General features: G+C 36.0%; 1 protein-coding gene across 1 annotated transcript in view; it reads right to left on the bottom strand.

The window, feature by feature from the left end:
- The window catches only part of LMBRD1 (LMBR1 domain containing 1), a 131,405-nt gene that overhangs the window by 45,398 nt on the left and 62,932 nt on the right, over positions 1-23,075 (bottom strand). The window contains exon 8 of the mRNA XM_017859762.1: positions 5,257-5,382. Within this exon, the coding sequence (XP_017715251.1) occupies positions 5,257-5,382 (126 nt within the window). The remainder of the gene's footprint in view (positions 1-5,256; positions 5,383-23,075) is intronic.

Below are 23,075 nucleotides of genomic sequence, written 5' to 3'. Positions count from 1 at the left end.
CATCACACACTGGGGCCTATCATGGGGAGGGGGGAGGAGGGAGGGATTGCATTGGGGAGTTATACATGATATAAATGATGAATTGATGGGTGCTGACGAGTTGGTGGGTGCAGCACACCAACATGGCATAAGTATACATATGTAACAAACCTGCACGTTATGCACATGTACCCTAGAACTTAAAGTATAATAAAAAAATAAAAAAAAAAACATGTGGATGTGTGTACATTTATGCCTACCTTCCTCTTGATCCCAATACACGGTAGTTATGTGGAGAGAGAGAACCATTTGTAAAAACATTCCACAAAAAGTGTATTTGATAAGAAGTGTTAACGACTATGTACTTTGTTTAATGATTCTCCCTCCTCTCCAAACTCACTGTATCACTTATTTTAAGAGATTTGGCTCTGCCCCTTCCCTCTTTTTAGTCAAGTGGTTATGTTACCTGAACTGATGCCTCTCAGCCCAATTCAAATGCTAGCAGAATGAAGCAACACAAGTACAGATGGCATGGAGAGGTTTTTGTAATAATTGCTAACAACTGATACTTCCTCGTTTTCCAAGTACTTTGGCAAATGAGTCAAACTTTCTTTGGTCAACCTATCTGACAGATAATTTCCATCTATTTTTACATGATATTTTCTGTAACCATGAGCAGTACTTTTCTCATCATATCTCATAGATACACTTTCCCACTGAACTCTCCTGCTCCTGTCTTCAATTGGGTACAAAAAATAAAACTACTACTAAATACAGAAAAAATAAAATATAAAATTGTTTTATCGGCAGGAACAATAAAATATTTGTATAGGATTATATTTTTAAAATGCACATACATTAGGTATTAGAATGTCTTTAATATTCCTATTAAGGTTTAAATAGGTTCCTAGCAGATACACAACATATTGCTCTCCTAGTGCAACCTCAATTTGAAATCATAAATATAATGCAGAGAATACCTAGGTAACATTTAATAAAGAGATTTACACAGTTACAACAATCTCTTTACATATCGGCATCACTATGACCTTCTGGAACCAATCATCCTCTTCCACGCCTTATCTTATTGCTTGTCAAACTTAATGCATAAGAATCACTTGGAAAGTTTGTTAAATACAGATTTCTAGACCCTATCCCCAAAGGATATGATTTGGTAGGTCTTGGGTGGGGCCTAGAATTTGAATTTCTACCAAATTTCTAGGAGATACAGATGCTACTAGTCCAGAGACCACACATTACATACTACAGACTATATTTCATTCCTCTAAGTACATTGGGTATTATCACTGGATCCCAGACAACGAAAACTAAGAGGGATTTTCTGAGATCAGAGGAATAAAATGAACATTCCCTTCTGGAGGATAAATCCAGGTAACAATACTTCAAGTGTGTATGAGAAGGATTTTGCACTTTTTATCTTAACCATAACAATTTTCCCCAAAATTCCCATTACCGTATCAAAAGGATACTAAAAATGAAGTAATTTTGTCTCAATGCTGGTGTTCACTATTTTAGAAAAAAAAAAAAAATTAGTAAACTGATTTAAGGATCCACTTGAAACAAACCCAAGTTATCTGCCTACTTGGTGAATGCTTCAGTGGAATGAGGGATGAATTTCCATTCTGCATTGCCAATTGACTAAACGAATATAAGAATAATTTTGATCAGAGAAACAAATACTAAGATGTAAACTCAGCAGTGAACATATATCTCATTTGAAAGAAAAAATACAGTTATACAGGTTAAAATGTAGTTAAAGGGTATAACAAACCTCTGGTTAAGAAAAAAAGTAAAACATGAAAGCTTCCCTTCACACAGTCTCACTGTCTCCAATTACCATATTACCATTCCCCTTTCCTATACGTTTTTTACTGTTAAGCTGTTAAATATCCTTCGGCAAATTTTCTGTTTACACACACACACACACACAAAGTACACATATACAAAAGTATTTATGATTTCTTGTTATACATAATAGCTAACATTTCTTGAAAACCTTTTTTTAACTTTTAAGTTCAGAGGTACATGTGCAGGATGTGCAGGTTTGTTACACAGGTAAATGTGTGCCATGGGGGTTTGTTGTACACATTATTTCATCACCCAGGTATTAAGTCTAGTAGCCATTAGTTATTTTTTCTGATCTTCTCCCTCCTTCCACCCTCTGCCCTCCAGTAGGCCCTAGTGTGCACTGTTACCCTCTTTGTGTCCATGTGTTCTCATCATTTAGCTTCCACTTGTGAGAACATGCAGTACTAGATTTTCTGTTCATGTTTTAGTTTGCTAAGGATAATGGCCTCCAGCTCTCTCCATGTCCCTGCAAGGGACATGATCTCATTTTTTTTAATGACTGCATACTATTCCATGGTGTATATGTACCACATTTTCTTTATGTGGTCTACCATTGATGGGCATTTAGGTTGATTCCATGTCTTTGCTATTGTGAATAGTGCTGCAACGAACATTTGCATGCATGCGTCTTTATCGCAGAATGCTTTATATTCCTCTGGGTATATACCCACTAATGGGATTACTGGGGTTAGATGGTAGTCCTACTTTTAGTTCTTTGAGGAATCGCCATACTACTTTCCACAATGGTTGAACTAATCTGCACTTCTACCAACAGTGTTTAAGGGTTCTCTTTTCTCAGAAATCCCGCTGGCATCTGTTATTTTCGGACTTTTTAATAACAGCCATTCTGACTGATGTGAGATTGTATCTCACTGTGGTTTTTATTTGCATTTCTCTAGTGATCAGTGATGTTGAGCTTTTTTCGTATGATTATTTGGCCACATGTATGTCTTCTTTTGAGAAGTGTCTTGAGCACCTTTCTTGTGCATAAAACTGGTCTTCTCTTTTTATATTTATTTTTTGTACATCTTCTTGAATAACTCTTTGAGGCAGATAATAGTATTATATTCATTTACTAAATCAGCAAAAAAGGCCTACAGATGTTATGTGCACAATCAGTAGAGCTAGATTTTGAACTGAGATAGTCTGATTTGACATGACATATTCTTCAAGCTATATACAGATTTATAAATATATCTCATTCCTTTTCATTACTGCACATTACAAGATGGTATCTAGATTTAACAAACAACTTCTTTTGAACATGTAGATTATTTCCTTTTTTAATTTTTGTTGAGGGCCATTAACAATGTGCCATAAACATCCTTATATACTTAGGTACAAACAATTCAGTAGGATAATTTCCTAGAGGTAAACTGTTAAACTTTAATTATTAAAAGGTGTGTATGTGTATGTACAGGCACATGTCATGCCATTCAATATTCTTTAAAAAGTTGTATATTTTACATACTCACAAACAGTCTAATCCCCAAATTCTGATAAAATTTGACACAGATAAAATTTAAAAGAGGTCCAAAGAATTTTAAAATATATATTGAGTTGTTCTTGACATTTATTATTATTTTATAGTTTGTGGCTATTGTGAATGGGATTATTTTCTATTACATCTTCCAACTAATTAATAATTGTTATGTTTACATCTAGGCACCATGATAAACTCTTATTAGTTCTACTAGTTTGTCAGTTATTTTAGATTATCATGGTAGATGATATTTGCCAATAAAAAAAGTTATTTTCCTTTTTCCCTCCTCCTCTCCAAGCTTATATGTAAATTCTAAATTATTTCTTATCTGACTCAGATTGCCAGAAATATGCTAAAAGTAACAAGGATACTAACATTACTCCTATATTTGATGTTAATGGGAATGTTTCTGTTCTTACACTATTAAGTATTGTGCTCATTAGAGGCTTCCTTTCCATATTTTCTTATCTTTATTTTGAAAAGACTCTTAAAAAATGTAACTACAAATTAACTTTTAGAAAATACTCTAACATCTACTAAGATATTTATATTTCACATTTAATCTCAATATGTTAAACTACTTTAATGTATTTTCTGATGTATCATGCTTGCATTTCTGAGATAAACCTAATCTGATGATTATGAAATATTCTCTTACTATAGCATAGGTTTTGAATTGCTGTTTTTTTTTTTTTTTTTTTTTTTTTAAAGGGTCTTGCTCCATCATCCAGGCTGAAGTGCAGTGGCACGATCATGGATCACTGCAGCCGCAACTTCCCGGGCTCAAGTGATCGTCCCAACTCAGTCTCCCAAGTAGTTGGGACTATAGGCATGCCACGACACCTAGTTAAGTTTTCGTATTTTTTTGTAGAGATGGGGTTTTGCCCAGGCTGGTACCAAAATCCTAAGCTCAAGCAATCCGGTACTACAGGTGTAAGCCAAAGTACATACCTGGCCACTTACATTTTATTTGTATTAAAATATTTGCTTCTACTTTCATAAGAAAGCCAGTATATGGTTTTCTTTTTTGTGTGCTGTCATTATCTGGTTTATTTATCAGAATCATACTAGCTTAGGAGAATAATTTAGAGAACCTGCCATTTTTTTCCCACGATCTTTGAATAAGATTTATCTCTTGAGGATGACAGAGGAAGAAAACTTTTACTGTATTTTAAAAGCACATTTAATTGGCAAGGGGTTACATGTAATCTTTAGCTTATTCAACCAGTAAATAAAACTTCAACATAAATATTATAGTAAAATATAATATTATATATTAAATGATGATACCTGAGAACTAGTAAGATCTTGATCATACATAAGAAAAACTTTTGTTTTTTAAGTGTTAGAACAATGATAGAAATTCTCAAATTGCTAGTGTCCTACATTACACATAAGACAAATTTTTAGAAATACAGACATGGTTCTGTAAGGATACTGTATTAGTCCATTCTCATACTGCTATAAAGAACTACTCGAGACTGGGTACTTTATAAAGGAAAGAGGTTTGACTGACTCACAGTTCCGCAGGGCTGGGAGGCCTCAGGAAACTTACAATCATGGCAGAAGGGGAAGCAAACATGTCCTTCTTCACATGGCGGCAGGAAGGAGAAGTGCCAAAGGGGGAAAGGCTCCTTATAAAGCCATCAGATCTTGTGAGAACTCACTATCATGAGAACAGTATGAGGGTAACTGCCCCCATGACTAAATTACCTCCACCGGGTCCCTCCCACAACACAGGGGATTATGGGAACTACAATTCAAGATAAGATTTAAGTAGGGACACAGCCAAACCATATCAGCTATGCTGCAAGAAATTCAAACAATGTAAAAAGTTATGGGGTTGACAATGTCTAAGTCATATCAGAGTAGCTCTAAGACAAAGTAGTTTTATGCTTCCCAATTACACCAAAACACCAACTCACTTTTGATTTAATCGTTTGAATGTGTTGTTCTACTTCTTCAATGTCTTCAGTGTTTTCTAAACGTTCATAAGCAGCGCTTCTAGTGCCTTTTATCAGATTTAAAGGTAACGCAGACATGCCATAGGCCTAAAAGAAAAAAAATTGAAATGTTTTAGAAATAATGTTTCAAACATATTATACACAATTGTAGGTTAAAAATGTCTTTTAAAGTCATAAAAGTCAGCAGTTGTGAAAGAGTACAGTCACTGAAAAACACAGTATATGGGAGTGAACACTATATTGTCTCATAATTCTCCCATTTATTTCACATTTAAACAGAGTCAAATTTATAATACAATTCCTCAAAGGTTAAGTTGCAAATTTACTGTAAATTTACTGTACAATTCTTTACATCAGAGTAATAATTACAACTTCAGACTAATCGAAGGTTAAAATAATATAAATTAGTAAAAGAATTTAAAAAATGATTTTCTATAAAAAAGAACAATTTTCTCCAAGTATATGTAGTAAACCTTTGGTAAAGTATTTTAATATATACATGTCATTTGATTAGCATACCAATTATTTACATTATAAAGTTTATTTGAAAGTTCTAAATATTTATAACCAATCTTTTTGCTAAGTATTTTAAATATTTTCCAAGTAATTTTAAATTATTAATCAGTGTTAAGAATAAACATGTTATTATATGTACTACCCAATTCCATATTCCAGTACCAAATGACAGCTTTTTAATATAGCCATTAATAATACTTAATGGCATCTGCTACGTAACCATTATTCAGAATCATTACTGACCGTACTTCCTTAGCAGAAACACTAACAACTATAACCTCCTGGTTGCAGCAACAAACTCTGAAATGGATACTACATTATGTACTTAAATGTTTTTCATTTCCCTTCTGGCATACTTTACCCAGTGTCCCCTGTAGTTAGGTGGGCCATGACATTGAGTTCAGGACAATGAATATGGGCAGAAATGATAAATGCCACTTTTTAAGCATGACCCCAAACACCAAAATATCCTGGGTGATCCTGAATGGGTTTACTCATGCTCTCTGCTACCTAGCTGTCAACTCCAAGAATGACTTAAGATACCTTCAGTGTTAATTTTAGTTTAATATTCTAACATTCTTCGAGTCTCCTTTATGCAATGATTAAACATTGCTTAAACCACAATTCAAATAGCAAAGCATAAATTCTAACAAATCAGCTTTTTTTTTTAAATTAAGGGAGAAAAAAAAACATGAATAAAAAATATCCCGAAATCAACTAGTTCTATCATATAACATCAACTCTACAGTATGTTGTATTTAGATACTTATCTAGCTTAAATTATTACCCAATATACAAATCCTTGTATTTCCAAAGGAGAAACACTTAAAAAACCTTGCACTTTGAATATTATTAAAACATAAGTTAGTATTCTCATTACTTCCCTTTAATCCTAAAATAGGAAGGGGTGGAAGAAGATTCTGTTACCATTAAATGAAAATGCAATTTGGATAGAGTACACTTTAAGTATTCCTTATCTTAAATGGCTGGGACTAGAAGTGTTTTGGATTTTAGAATTTTTTTGACTTTTAATATATCTGCATTATTGAGCATCCGTAATCTGAAAATCCAAAATCTGAAATGCTCCAAGGAGAGATGAAACAAGATGGTAGAATAGAAGCCTATACCATTCATCATCCTCACTGGAAAACCACATTTTAATATCTACACACAGAAAAGTACTGTCACAAGAAGCAAAAATCCGGTAAGCAATCACAGTACCTGGTTTTAACTTCATATCACTAAAAGAGGCATTGAGGAAGTCAGGAGAGACACTCTTGAATCATCAATGCCACCCCTCTGCCATCCCCCAGCAGCAGTCATGAGGCACCATGGAAAGAGAATCTTTTCGCTTTTGGGAGGGACAGCACAGTAACTGGGAGGACTTTACATTGAATTCAGTGCTGCCCTGTCACCGTTGACAATACAGCCGTGCTGGGCTCAGTTACTGCCCATGCATAGAAGGAACATTTGCACCAACCCTAGCTAGAGGGGAATCACTCACCCTAGTGGTTGGAAGTGGAGTTTCTCAGCAAGCCTTGCCACTGTGGGCAAAATGCTCTGTCGTCCTAGGTAAACTCAAAAGACAGTCTAGGAAACAAGGACTACAATTCCTATGCAACTCCTAGTGCTAGGCTGGGCTTAGAGTGGACTAGGGTGGCGTATGACCCAGGAAGACACCAGCTAAGGGAGTGCTTGCACCATCCCTCTCCCAACCCCATGTGGTGTAGCTCACCTCAACAAAAGTGACTCTTTCCTTTGGCCTAAGGAAAGGAGAGGGAAGAGTAAAGAGAACCTTGTTTTGCATCTTAGATACCAGCATGGCCACAGCAGGATACTGTGCCAGAGTCATCAAGCCCCCATTCCAGGGCCTAGCTCACAGATGACATTTCTAGACACGCCTTGGGTCAAAAGGGAATCTGCTGCCTTAAAAGGCAGGCAGGATTGATTACCTGCTGCCTAAAGAGCCCCTGGTCCCTGAATAACCAGGAATGTTATCTACCAAGTACACTATAAGCCTTGGGCTCTGGGACATGCTGGATTCAGGGGTGACCCAGCACATTCCCAGCTATGGTGGCTATGGTAAAAGACTCCTTCTGTCTGAGAAAAGTACGGGGGACTTTGTCTTGCACCTCAGCCACAGTAAGGCAGAGCAACAAGCAGACTCTTGGGGTCCCCAAGTCAAGGTCTAGGTTCTTAGAGGACAGCACTTTTGTACATGCCCTGTCCAGAAGGGAGCCCACTGCTTGCAGGCTGAGTCTCAGGCCTGGCAGCATTCACCACAAGCTGTCAGAAGAGCCCTTGGGCTTTAAGTGAACACTGGCGGTGGCCTGGTGGACCGCCATGGAACAGAGTCTCCACAGAGACTCCTCTGCCTGTGGAAAGGGGAGGGAAGAGCAAGTAGGACTTTGTATTGTGGTGGTGTGAATGTCAGCTTAGCCACAGATTAGCAGGTAAACTGCTAAGGTTTTTACTCCAATTCCTGGCTCCCAGACAGCATCTCAGTAGAAACCTTACAGGTCAGGAGAGAACAGCATAACATATTTAAAGTGTTGAAGATAGAAAAATTTTACCCTAGAATAGTACATCCAGTAAAAATATCCTTCAAGTATGAAGGATAAGATCTTCCCAGAGAAACAAAAGCTAAGAGACTTCGTTAACACCAGACCTGCCCTACAAGAAATGGCTAAAGGGAGTTCTTCAATCTGAAACAAAAGAATGTTAAGAGCAAGAAGAAATCATGTGAAGGTACAAAATTCACTGGAATAGTAAGCACACAGAAAAACAAAGAATAATATAACACTACAATGGTGGTGTGTAAACCAGTCTTGTCTTAAGTAGAAAACTAAATGATGAACCAATCAAAAAAAAAAAAAAAAAAAACTTTTCAAGACACAAGCAGTACAATGAGACATAAAGAGAAACAACAAAAAGTTTAAAAGCAGGAAGATACAGTTAAAGTGTAGTGCTTCTATTCGTTTTCTTTTGTGTGTTTGTTTGTATATGCAGTCAGTGATAAGTTGTCATCAGTTTAAAATAATGGGTTATAAAATAGCATATGCAAGCCTTGTGGTAACCTCAAATTAAAAAACATACAACGAATACTTAAAAACATAAAGGCAAGACATTAAAGCATACCACCAGACAAAATCACCTTCACTAAAAGGAAGACACAGAAGGAAGGAAGGAAGGAAGGAAGGAAGGAACGGAGGGCGAGGGAGGGAGGGAGGGGAGGAGGGAGGAGGGAGGGAGGGAGGGAAGGAAGGAAAAGAAAGAGAAAGAAAAGAAAGAAAGAAAAGAAAGAAAGAAAAGAAAGAAAGAAAGAGAGAGAGAGAGAGAGAGAGAGAGAAAGAAAGAAAGAAAGAAAGAAAGAAAGAAAGAAAGAAAGAAAGGAGGATTATAAAATAACCAGAATATAAATAACAACATGGCAGAAGACCTTACTTATCAGTAACAACACTGAACGTAAATGGACTAAACTCTCCAATCAAAAGACACAGACTGATTGAATGGATAACAAATCCAAGACCCACTGATCTGTTGCCTACAAGAAATACATTTCACCTATAAAGACACATACAGACCAGAATGGAAAAAGATATTCCATGCCAATGGAAACAAAAAAAGAACAAAAGTAACTATGTTTATATTTGGGAAAATAGATTTCAAGACAAAAACTGTATGAAAAGACAAAGAAGGTCATTATATAGTGACAAGGGGGTCAATTCAGCAACAGGATATAACATAAATGCACCCAACACTGGAGCACCTAGATATATAAAGCAAATATTATTAGAGTTAGAGAGACCCCAATACATTAACAATGGAGACTTCAACACCCCAATTTCAGTACTGGACAGCTCTCTCAGACAGAAAATCAGCAAAGAAACATCAGACTTAACCTGCACTACAAAACAAATAGACCTAATAGATATTTAAAGAACATTTCATCCAGTGTCTGTGGAACACATATTCTTTTCCTCAGCACATGGATCATTCTCAAGGATAAACCAAATGTTAGGTTATAAAACAAGTCTTAACATATTCACAAAAAATGAAATATCAAGCATCTTCTCTGACCACAATGGAGCAAAGCTACAAATCAGTAACAAAAGGAATTTAGAGAACTATACAAACACGTGGAAATTAAACAATATGCTCCTAAATGACCAGCGGGTCGATGAAGAAATTAAAAAAGAAATTGAAAGAGTTCTTGAAACAAATGATAACGGAAACACAACATACTTCCAAAACCTACAGGATATAGCAAAAGTAGCAGTAAGAGGGAAAATTACAGCTCTAAATGCCTAAATCAAAAAAGAAGAAATACTTCAAACAAATACTGTAACGATGCATTTTAAAGAAATGAAAAATAAAAAAACCACACCCAAAATTAGGAGAAGGAAAGAAATAAGGATCAGAGCAGAAATAAATGAATTTGGAATAAAACAATAAAAAAGATAGATGAGGCTGGGCGCGGTAGCTCACACCTGTAATCCCAGCACTTTGGGAGGCCAAGGTGGGTGGATCATGAAGTCAGGAGGTCGAGACCATCCTGGCTAACACGGTGAAACCCTGTCTCTACTAAAAACACAAAAAATTAGCCGGGCATGGTGGCAGGCGCCTGTAGTCCCAGGTACTCGGAAGGCTGAGGCAGGAGAATGGCGTGAACCCAGGAGGCAGAGGTTGCAATGAGCCAAGACCACGCCACTGCACTCCAGCCTGGGTGACAGAGCGAGACTCCGTCTCAAAAAAAAAAAAAAAAAGATAGATTAAACAAAAGTTGGTTTTCAAAAGAAAAAATTGACAAATCTTTAGCCAGACTAAGAAAAAAAGAGAAAGGAGACCCAAATAAACAAAATAAAAGATGAAAATGGAAACATTATAACTGATACTACAGAAATTCAAAGGATCATTAGTGGCTACTATGAACAACAAATTATATGCCAATAAATTGGAAAATATGAAAGAAATGGATAAATTCCTAGACACATACAACCTACCAAACTTGAACCACGAAGAAATTCAAATCCTGAACACACCAGTAATAAGTAACGAGTAACAAGATCAAAGCTGTAATAAAAAGCCTCCCAGTAAAGGAAAGACTAGGACCTACTACCGATCCACAGCCAAATTCTATCAAACATTTAATGAAGAACTAATACCAGTTCTACTCAAACTGCCCCAAAATATGAAGGAGGAGGGAATAGTTCTAGTTTCATTCTACAAGACTCTGATACCAAAACCAAAAACATCTGGGGAAAAAAAAAAAAAAAAAAAAAAAACTACAGGCAAATATTTCTCATGAATATTCATACAAAAACCCTTATCATATATTAGCAAACCAAATTCAACATTAGAAAGATCATTCATTATGACCAAGTGGGATTTATCCATGGGATGGAAGGGATGGTTCAACAAATACAAATCAATCATTGTAATACATCATATCAACAGAATGAAGGATGAAAACCACATGATCATTTCAATTGATGCTGAAAAAGCATTTGATAATGTTCAACATCCTTTCATGATGAAACCCCTCAAAAAACTGAGTACAGAAGGAATATACCTCAATGTAATAAAAGCTATATATGTCAGGCCCACAGATAGTATCATACTGAATGGTGAAAAACTGAAAGCCTTTCTTCTTAGTTCTGGAGCAAGACAAGGATGCTCACTTTCAACACTGTTATTCAACATGAAAGTCCTCGCTGGAGCAATCAGACATGACAAAGAAAGAAAGGGCAATATAAACTGGAAAGGAAAAAGTCAAACTATCTTTGTTTGTAATGATATAATTTTATATTTGGAAAAACTTAAAGACTCCACCAAAAAACTATTATAACTGACAAGCAAATTCAGTAAAGCTGCAGGATACAAAATCAACATACAAAATCAGTAGCACTTCTATATGCCAACAGTGAACAATCTGAAAAATAAATTTTAAAAAGTAAGTCCATTTACAATAGCCCCAAATAAAATTAAATAACTAGGAATTAACTTAACTAAAAAAGTGAAAGATCACTGCATTGAAAACTATAAAATACTGATGAATGAAGAAGACACCAAAAAATGAAAAAATATTCCATGTTCATGGATTGGAAGAATCAATATTGTTAAAATGTTCATACTGCTCAAAGCAATCTACAGATTCAATGCAATCCCTATCGAAATAGCAATGACAATCTTCACACACACCAAAAAACAAAACAAAACAAAACAAAACACCTAACGTGTATACGGAATCCCAAAGACCCAGAATACCAAAGCTATCCTGAGCAAAAAGAACAAAACTGGAGGAATCATATTACCTGACTTTAAATTCTATTACAGAGCTATAGTAACTAAAACAGCACGGTATTGGCATAAAAATAGACACACAGACCAATGGAACAGAATAGAGAACCCAGAAATAAATCTACACACCTATGGTAAACTCATTCTTGACAAAGGTGCCAAAAACATGCATTGAGGAAAAGATCATTTCTTCAACAAACAGTGCCAGGGAAACTGGATATCCATATGTCGAAGAATGAATCTAGACCCCTATCTCTTGCCACATACAAAAATCAAATCAAAATGAATTAAAGACCTAAGATCAAAGACCTCATACTATGAAACGACTTCAAGAAAACATTGGAGAAACTCTCCAGGACATTGGTCTGGACAAAGCTTCTTGAGTATACCCTAGAAGCACAGGCAACCAAGCAGAAAATGACAAATGGGATTACATCAAGCTAAAAAGCTCCTGCACAGTAAAGGGAACAATCAACACAATTAGGAGACATGGCACAGAATGGGAGAAAATATTTGCAAACTACCATATGACAAGTGATTAATAACCAAAATATATAAGGAACTCAAACAACTCTATAGAAAAAAGCCTAATAATCCTATTAAAAAGTGGGCAAAAGATTTGTATAAACATGTCTTAAAATAGACATACAAATGGCAAACAGACATATGAAAAGGTGCTCAACATCACTGATCATCAGAAAAATGCAAATCAAAACTCAGATTATCATCTCACCCTGGTTAAAAGAGCTTTTACCTAGGCTGGGCGCGGTGGCTCAAGCCTGTAATCCCAGCACTTTGGGAGGCCGAGATGGGTGGATCACGAGGTCAGGAGATCGAGACCATCCTGGCTAACACGGTGAAACCCCGTCTCTACTAAAAAATACAAAAAAACTAGCTGGGCGAGGTGGCGGGCGCCTGTAGTCCCAGCTACTCCGGAGGCTGAGGCAGGAGAATAGCGTGAACCTGGGAGGCGGAGCTTGCAGTGAGCTGAGAACGGCCACTGCACTCCAGCCTGGGCGACAGAGCAAGACTCTGTCTCAAAAAAAAAAAAAAAGAGCTTTTACCTAAAAGTCAGACAACAACAAATGCTGGTGAGGATGTGGAGAAAAGGGAACCCTTGTACACTGTTGGTGGGAGTGTAAATTAATACAACCACTATGGAGAATTGTTTGGAGGTTCCTCAAAAAACTAAAAATAGAGCTACTATAAGATCTAGCAATTCCACTATTTGGCACATATTCAAAAGAAAGGAGATCTATATATCAAAGAGATATCTGCACTCCCACGTTTGTTGCAGCAGTGTTCACAACAGCCAAGATTTGGAAACAACCTAAGTGTCCATCAACAGATGAATGGATAAAGAAAATGTGGTACATATATACAATGGAGTACTATTCAGCCATAAAAAAGAGTAAGATTCTGTCATTTGCAACAACATGGATAGAGCTGGAAGTCATTGTGCTAAGTGAAATAACCTAGGCACAGAAAGACAAACATCATATGTTCTGACTTATTTGTAGGATCTAAAAATCAAAACAATTAAACTCGTGGACACAGAGAATTGAAGGATGGTTACCAGAGGCTGGGAAGGGTAGTGGGGCAGTGGGAGGCAGGTAAGGATGGTTACTGGGTACCAAAAAAAAAAAAAAGAAAAAAAGAATGAGTAAGACCTAGTATTTGAAAGCACAACAGGGGAACTATAGCCAATAATAATTTCATTGTACATTTTAAAATAACTGGCAGGGCACGGTGGCTCACACCTGTAATCCCAACACTTTGGGAGGCCGAGGTGGGTGGATCACTTGAGGTTAGGAGTTTGAGAATAGCCTGATCAACATGGTGAAATCCCATCTCTAATAAAAATGCAAAAAATTAGCTGGGCGTGGTGGTGGGCACCTGTTGTCCAGGCTACTCAGGAGGCTAAGGCAGGAGAGGGAATTGCTTGAACCTGGGTAGTGGAGGCTGCAATGAGTTGATATCATACCACTGCACTCCAGCCTGGTAACAGAGTGAGACTCTGTCTCAAAAATAAATAATTAAATTAAATTAAATAACTAAAAGAACATAATTGGACTGTTTGTAACACAAAGCATAAATGCTTGAGGGAACAGAATTTGCCATGATGTGATTATTATGCATTGCATGCCTATACCAAAATATGTACTCCATTGATACACCTACTACGTACCCACGAAAACCAAAAATAATTTTAAAAAATGTTCCAAGGAACATTTCTTCTGAGCTCAAAGTTTCAAATTTTGAAAGCTTTCAGATTTTGGATTTTCAGATTCGGGTAATTTCCCTCTAATTACCTCAATTCTTATCAAATGTATATTTTCAAAATATATACTTTGGTAAAATATAAAAGGAAAAATATATAAATCGGTTTAAAATTTATATAGTAAGGTTGAAAAGTTACCTACTGGGTACAACATTCACAATTTGGGTGATGGCCACACTAAAAGCCTAGACTTCACCACAATGCAATATATGCATGCCAGAAATCTGCACTTACACCCTCTAAATATATTTTTAGAAATTAAAAGAATCTCATTTATATTTTTTATATTAAATTATACATCCTCAAAACATTGAAAAATATGAAGAATAAAGCCTATGGGAACCAAAGTACCTGATAGTTCCTTTAACATTTCCTCATAGGATTTTCCTGTCCTTATTATTATTTTAACCTATTTGATTTGGTTATTCTAGTACTTCCATATTCTTTAAACATTATTGATAAAAAGTAACAGAATAATTTAAGACTCTAATTAATATATAGCATTACATGATTATTTATCAATTCTCATTACTTACTGTATCAGTCCATTCTCACAATGCTCTAAAGAACTACCTGAGACTGGATAATTTATAAAGAAAAGAGGTTTAATTGGCTCACGATTCTACCAACTGTACAGGAAGCATGGTTAGAGAAGCCTCAGGAAACTTACAATCATCCCAGAAGGCAAAGGTGAAGCCAGCAAGTTATATGTTGCTGGAGCAGGAAGAAGAGAGTGAAGTGGGAGGTGCTACAGATTTTTAAACAACCAGATCTGGTGAGAACTCTATCATAAGACAGTACTACGAGGATGGTGCTGAACCATTAGACACGGGTGTACCCCCATGATTCAATCACTTCCCACCAGGCCGCACCTCCGACACTTGGGATCACAATTCAACATGAGATTTGGGTAGGGACAGACAGTCAAACCGTATCATTCATATTATTTTAATAATCCAATAGAATGTTGCTTTTTACAACAAAATGCCATGGCAATATTTTGCTAAACCCAGTTTATATGCAAGTATGTTTCCCTGTCCTCTCAACCACCTCCAATCTAGGGCTATTTGACCTCAATGCCTGTTATTCTGTGTTGGATGGATTAGGTTCCCTGAATGTACTAACTGCAGTGCTCAATACTGTTTCCCAAGGAACCTTTGGGTTTAGTCACTATTAACAACATGGCCTTATTTACATTCTACTGTCAAACACAAGGCCTTCTGAATTATCCTAAACTGGTCTGCCGGTTTCACTTTCTACACATCCATCTTCTACATTGTTTCTAAAGTGATCTCACTCTAATACCCAAATCAGTATATGTTATTCCTCTAATTAATATCTTTTAAGATTCTACAGGACTAATAAATGTATTTTTCAAAGCATTCTGGTATGAGTTCCTAGGAATCTGTAAAGGTGCCACTAGGGCCACTACAGAAGGTAAGGCAGCTAGCCATGCAGGAATCTGCTGCTACTTGAACCAGAGCAATTCTACTTGTTCCCAACCTTTATATGTATATGAACATATAAAATTGTTTTAAAAAGTTGTTGCCGGGCGCGGTGGCTCAAGCCTGTAATCCCAGCACTTTGGGAGGCTGAGACGGGCGGATCACGAGGTCAGGAGATCGAGACCATCCTGGCTAACACAGTGAAACCCCGTCTCTACTAAAAAATACAAAAAACTAGCAGGGTGAGGTGGCGGGCGCCTGTAGTCCCAGCTACTCGGGAGGCTGAGGCAGGAGAATGGCGTGAACCCGGGAGGCGGAGCTTGCAGTGAGCTGAGATCCGGCCACTGCACTCCACCCTGGACGGCAGAGCGAGACTCCGTCTCAGAAAAAAAAAAAAAAAAAAAAAAAAGTTGTTTTGCTATTTTTTTATGAAAGGTACAATTACTGGTTGGTATTGGGAATAGACTCTAATTAACGTAATTTTGCATATAAAGCACTTCATGACCTGATGCTTACCAACTTGTTAACTTTATCTCATGCTTCTGAATTGTTCATTGTTCTTAAAACACTACAATTTTTATGCTACTTCAGGCTTTGTCCAACATACACATTTTATTCCATGTAGTGCCCTCATCTAGAATGGCCACTTTCTCATCTTATTTCATTAACAACTGTTAATGCCCTTCAGGTCTTGGCTTAATTACAATATGTCTGAGAAACCTTCCCTAACTTGTAAATGTCCCTTGCTTATAACTCAATTATAACGCATAGGTATTTTAACACTATTCATCTGCACATTTGTTTTATCACTAGATCTGCCAAACTTGGCTGAACAGATTTCTAGGCCAGACTAGTAACAACTACAGTAGACTATTTGGTATGTAATGACTAGGTCCCAATTCTTTTTCCTCCTACCTTTGTTTCAAGAACAAAATTTATTAAATTAATAAAATAATTTCTCCAAGAAGATAATAATTAACCAAGAAGCTTTTAGGAAGAGAGAGCTCTTAATTCACACAAAGTTATTTCCTTAAATGGAATTGATATACTTATTAGAAGAGCTGAACTGAATTTCTAAATAGCTTAATATAAAATATTTTGTAAAATAAAAAAATTTCTGAACAACTTGTGGTAACATAAGACCAGAACAAGCACTATTTTTAAATTTTTAATTGTCTGAAGATGACAAGTAGAAGAAAGGTGCTATCATTTGGTTACCAAGCTTTTAGCTTGTTTTTGGATTGCATTTTCAATAATTATCAGGAATTTAACTATAATATTTAGATTATGATAAGCTTGACACAGACCTTATATAAAACATTATAACTTTTAAGGTCTTTAAATAACAATCTTTTGAACTTCACTTCAGACTTTTTTTTTAATGTACAAAAAGGCTATCCTTTTCAGAAACACAAAACTTTTATTACTTACTACTGCCCTCTAGTGAATTTCCAGAAAAAAAAATCAGAAAACTAAAGAAATTGTATAGTTTAAAATGTTTCTATTAATAGGTTGGCCATAATTGTCACCAAATTTATTTACTTTGACTTCCAAGAATAAATCACCAACTCTATTTGAAAACTAAAATCTTTTAAAATAATATATACAAACTACATTCCTAATACCTTCTTTCACAGCTCAGTTTAGAATGGCACTTTTCTTTACATATCTCTCTTCTTTATCTGGAATGATGGTTTCCAACTCTGCAGGCCTTAGATTACAGTAAATGGTCAATGCTGAATACTACCTGTAGACTTAATAAATGTCTTCCACATATTTGTGAAATCTATTATTCAAAGATGGACATGCTATTATGATTAATGAAACAATACAGGTACTCAAGACTTTCTTTTTAAGTATTCACTGAGTCTAAGATGTATATATTTTCTTACATTTAGTATCAGTGAAATTTGGATGCATCTAAAAATTGAAGGCATCATATTATTGAAGGCCAGGCAGAAGCCATGACATAGTTGTCGTTACATGCACATTCACAAATTTGGTCACAGCAAGTTACATTACAGTCACTTCAGTTGAACTACAAGCATTCTGGGTACAATTATTGAGTTTAATTGGCACTTATGTCTTAAAAGATAATATGATTTGACATTAAAACAAAAAGTTAATGTGTAAGTAAGGAGAAAGAATGAAGAAACATCAATAGTAAAGAAAAAATATTCATTAGAACAATGGGCATAATTCTGTATTTTCTTACAAAGCAACAGTCAAGTGCTTCATAAGCTTAAGAAAGGGAAATATCCAAAACAGAAGTTATTTTGCATTTTTCTGCTTAGGTATATACAAAATGATTCCCTTCTTCTACATGGCAAAAAAAGAAACAACAACAAAACATCTTAAATTTACAGGATAGGTGTGTTGGTGGTTTCAAAGAAAATCCCAGAGATAAGACTAGAACACACAAGAAAAGCTGCACATCAATTCTCTTGATAGCATAAAAGACAATACACTTTTTTAGCTTCTGTGTATGAGTGAAAACATGTGAAACTTGTTTTTCTGAGCCCAGCTTATTTCACCTAACATAGTGACTAAAACTAACTACTAAGAGAGGAGAGGCCGGTAAGGGTAGGGAGTACGGAGGGGAGATGAAGAGAGGCTTGATTAATGGGTACAGTTCAAGAGACAAAATAAGACCTAGCGTTCGATAGATCAGTAGGGTGACTACAGTCAACAATAATGTATTGTATATTTCCAAATAGCCAGAAGAAAATAATTCAGATATTCCTAGCATAAAGAAAAGATAAATGTTTAAGGTGATGGATATTCCAATTACCCTGATTTGATCATCATACATTATATGGAAGTCTCAGACTATCACATGTACTTGGAAAATGTGTATACCTATTATGTATCAATAAAAATAAAAAACAATACAGTTGGTTCCCATGTCACAATGGTTCAACTTAGGATTTTCATCCTTTGTGATGGTATAAGACCATTCTTTTTTACTTTCAGTACAGTAGTCAATAATTTACATAAGAAAACATTTGATATTTTATTGTAAAACAGGCTTGGTGTTAGATAATTCTGTGCAACTATAGGCTAATGTAAGTGTTCTGAGCATGTTTAAGATAGGCTAAACTAAGATACTGTGTTCAGACAGGCTAAACTAAGCTATGATGTTCATTAGTTTAGGTGTATTAAATGCATTTTCACACTTACAATATTTTCAACTTATGATGGATTTAACAGAATGTAACCCCACTTAAGTCAAAAGCATCTGTGTCATATAGTAAAACATGAACATCAATAACCAATTCAAAAAGTGATTTAGAATTCTCACACTCCAAATATAAAGTTTTAGGAATGCCTTTCATTTCATATTTTCCTTGTTATGAATGCAGATAAATCCAAGAAATCTCACTCACAAAATATAAAACAAAGATTATAAATGATTCAGAAAAAATTGTCAGATTTTTCCTTACAGTGACACATAAAGTAATGGTGCACCTTACAATCGGTGGCATATATTCAGTGAAATGTGCTATCACATAGGCTGAGAAATTTGACTTTTAAAGGGAATTTCTTTCTCAAAATATTATTGAGAACCACTGCTATGGTTCATAAGGTGTTGTAACATGAACTGAATGTTTGTTTTCTCCTAAAATTCGTATGTTGAAATCTAATCCCCAGTGTGGTATTTGTAGGTGGAGTTTTCGAGAGGTAATTGAGTCATGAGGGTGGATCCCTTATAAATAAGATTAATGCCCTTATAAGAAGGGTCACAATAGAGCTTGCTTCCTTTCTCTCCCTGCTCTTTATCATATGAGTGTAGAATGAGAAGACAACCAACTGCAAATCAAGGAAGAGGGCCCTCACCAGACACCAGACACCTTGATGTTGTACTTCCCAGTCTCTAGAACCATGAGAAATAAAAGTCTGTTGTTTGAGTCACCCAGTCTATGGTACATCTGTTGTACTGACCTGAACTAAGACATGGAGGCAAACCAACATTTGATGGGTATAAGAAGAAAGTATTAAATGTTTTATTTCTATATTTGAATCTTTATCACTTTAATTTTCTTTAACCTATCAGTTTATATTTTACATTAAATGTACATAAGTTAGTATAATAATATGTAAATATGCATTTATAATCATAAATATCCTGGTGGACATATTTAAAGTTTTACGGACAAAGGTATATAGTGAACAATTTAGCAGTCACTGCTTCTATAGGCACTTCACTAGTCTATACGATACATTTTGCTGAAGACATCATTATTCAACATTTCCCCACTTGGTGGCACCAAAAAATTAGAATATCTACATATATATCCATGCCTACAAGTTTTACTTTAAATTTAATAAGTATCAATTCCCTTTCAATGTAAGCTTAAAATAACAGGCAAACTAATATGCTGTTTGACCTTCTTCTCCTAAAGCTCACTGCCCAATTATTTGGCATTCATTAACACAGGGTACAGTAGTCAGAATCAGTAAAATTTAAATAATCAAGTAGTTTCAAAAATAAACAATAATACATAACTAAGAAATTCACATTTGACTGACACATAAAATTAAAAAACTTCTCTAACCTCAATACAAAAAAAAATTCAGTTACAAATTCTGTAAGAAACATGATTTTTACATTTCATATATGTAGGGTCAAAGTACTCAAGTATTAATTTCCCACTCTGGGTACTTAATAATTAAGATTAAACGTGTTCTACTCCTCATGAATATTTTCTATACCCTCTTTTAAGCTGCCACAAGAAAAGCCCAGTTCTCAAGCTTTTCCAAGGTAAGTTAGGAGAAAACTTTGTATCCCAACTACAAGCAAATATGATAATTATACTATTTAACCACCTATCTACAATAAAACCACATATCTATAAATTGTTGGTTTTCACTGAACTTTTACTAAAATTCCAGTAAGTATTATTGGCTCCTTTTTACAGATGGTGAAGCTTGGGATCAGGTAATAGATTTTAAACAAACTCACACCCATGACTGGAGCTCAGCTATACACACCATGATGCAGCTCTTGAACAGGGCATCATCTACCTTCCTCTTCCCCTCCCTCTATATATCACAGGTATTAAAACTGGTCAAATCACGGCTTGGTAGCAAAACCTGAGCTTTGAGTACTTGTAGTGCTATTCAAAAGATATTATCTCTCTATCCACACTCCCCCAACCCCAACTAACCACCATTCAATTATGAATGCCTTTTCACTTACCTTTGAATAAGGAACATTCTCGCTGATCATAATACAACTGCTTTTTGCATTTGGTTTATTTTCAGTGAGAGAGGTGGGAACTATAGTTTGAACCATATGAAACTGTGAATATTCAACTGTTTAAGCTAATAGTGACTATTTATTAAGTGGCCAGTAGATTCCAAAACTTGGTGGATTATTTAATTAAATCCTCACTACTTTATTACTTAAACATTATACCACTATAAAGATGAAGAAATTTAGATGGGTCAGGAGACCCATGGACTTGAGATCCACATTTCAGCCCCTCCACATCAATTATTTTAATTTTACTGTTTACGCTGCTTAAAGAAAACAAATAACTGCTAGGAAGTTGGATCTTAGCAGGCTGTTACACTGGAATCACTCCCTTGGCCTTAGGCCTTAAGTGGCCCCTCTCTACCTATTTAGCAAACTCTTTTATGTGTTCCTGGCTCCCACCCTCAATCCCATCATTATAAGGTCCTCTGGTTGTTTTATCAATATCCTTCAGCCCAGCCCTTTATACAGTAAAGTATCACATAATGTCATCAATGGATTCTTGGAAACTGTGACTTTAAGTGAAATGATGTATAACAAACCAATTTTTTTTTTTTTTTTTTTTTGTGAGACGGAGTCTCGCTCTTGTCACCCAGGCTGGAGTGAAATGGCGCAATCTCGGCTCACTGTAACCTCTGCCTTCCGAGTTCAAGCTATTCTCCTGCCTCAGTCTCCCGAGTAGCTGGGATTACAGGAGCCCACCACTAAGCATGGCTAATTTTTGTCTTTTTAGTAGAGATGGGGTTTCACCATATTAGCCAGGCTGGTCTCAAACTCCTGACCTCAGGTGACCCACCCAACTCAGCCTCCCAAAGTGCTGGAATTACAGGCATGAGTCACTGTGCCTGGCAACAAAACCAATTTTACTACAGACTAATTGATGTAAACAAGCGCTAACTTCCTATGGCATATTTCTGGTCACAAGAACATCATCAAACTTCTAAATAAAGATTCAAAGCACTTCTAATATTAAATACTGAAATAAATGTAAGCTCTACATACATTTAGGAAAGATCAATAAAAACAAAATACTCGGCCGAGACAGGCAGATCACGAGGTCAGGAGATCGAGACCATCCTGGCTAACCTGGTGAAACCCCGTCTCTACTAAAAAATACAAAAAACGAGCCGGGCGAGGTGGCGGGCACCTGTAGTCCCAGCTACTCGGGAGGCTGAGGCAGGAGAATGGCGTAAACCCGGGAGGCGGAGCTTGCAGTGAGCTGAGATCCGGCCACTGCACTCCAGCCTGGGCGACAGAGCGAGACACCGTCTCAAAAAAATAACAAAAGAAAAAAAAAAAAATACTCAACTTGGTGAATCAGTGAGTGACGATGGTTGTGGTCATAGTGGGTTAAATTAAGGAATAAATGTTTGCAAAGTGAAAATTATAAAGAGCACCTCCTACCACCACACAGTTCAAAACAAAACAAACAACAATGTTGGGCTAGCTGAACGTTTTTGTATTACAATTATTGTTATGCACTTGTATGTAGTATACTTTATGAATTTTTCTTATACAATAATTTGCATTCATTTATTCATTCATTTTCCAACCCACTTATTCTTAGTTCAGGGTCACGGGTGGCTGGAGCCTATCCCACCAGTTCAGGTTGCGAGGCAGGAACCAACGCTGGACAGGATGCCATTCCAACTGCAGGGTGCACTCACACATACCTACACTAATTCTTACTGGCACAATTTCAGACATACCAATTCACCTAATGTGCACATCTTAGAAATGTGGAAGGAAACCAGAGTACCCAGAGAAAACCCATGCAGACATGGAAACAACGTGCAAACTCCACACGGTGGCCCTAGCCAGAAACTGATCTTTTTTCACATCAACATTATAAGAAAACAACATGAAAAAAAAATGTTATTGAGGACCTGCTGTATTCTAGAAAAGTGAAGCTCTTTTAAGGATAGCTTAACTAATTCAGTATGAATATTATGTTGGTTCAATTGATTTAAATAATTTTCAA

This window comes from Rhinopithecus bieti, unplaced genomic scaffold (assembly GCF_001698545.2).
Source record: "Rhinopithecus bieti isolate Rb0 unplaced genomic scaffold, ASM169854v2 scaffold_50350, whole genome shotgun sequence".
NCBI classification, from domain to species: Eukaryota; Metazoa; Chordata; class Mammalia; order Primates; family Cercopithecidae; genus Rhinopithecus; species Rhinopithecus bieti.
This window is presented reverse-complemented; position numbering and strand designations above follow the sequence as displayed.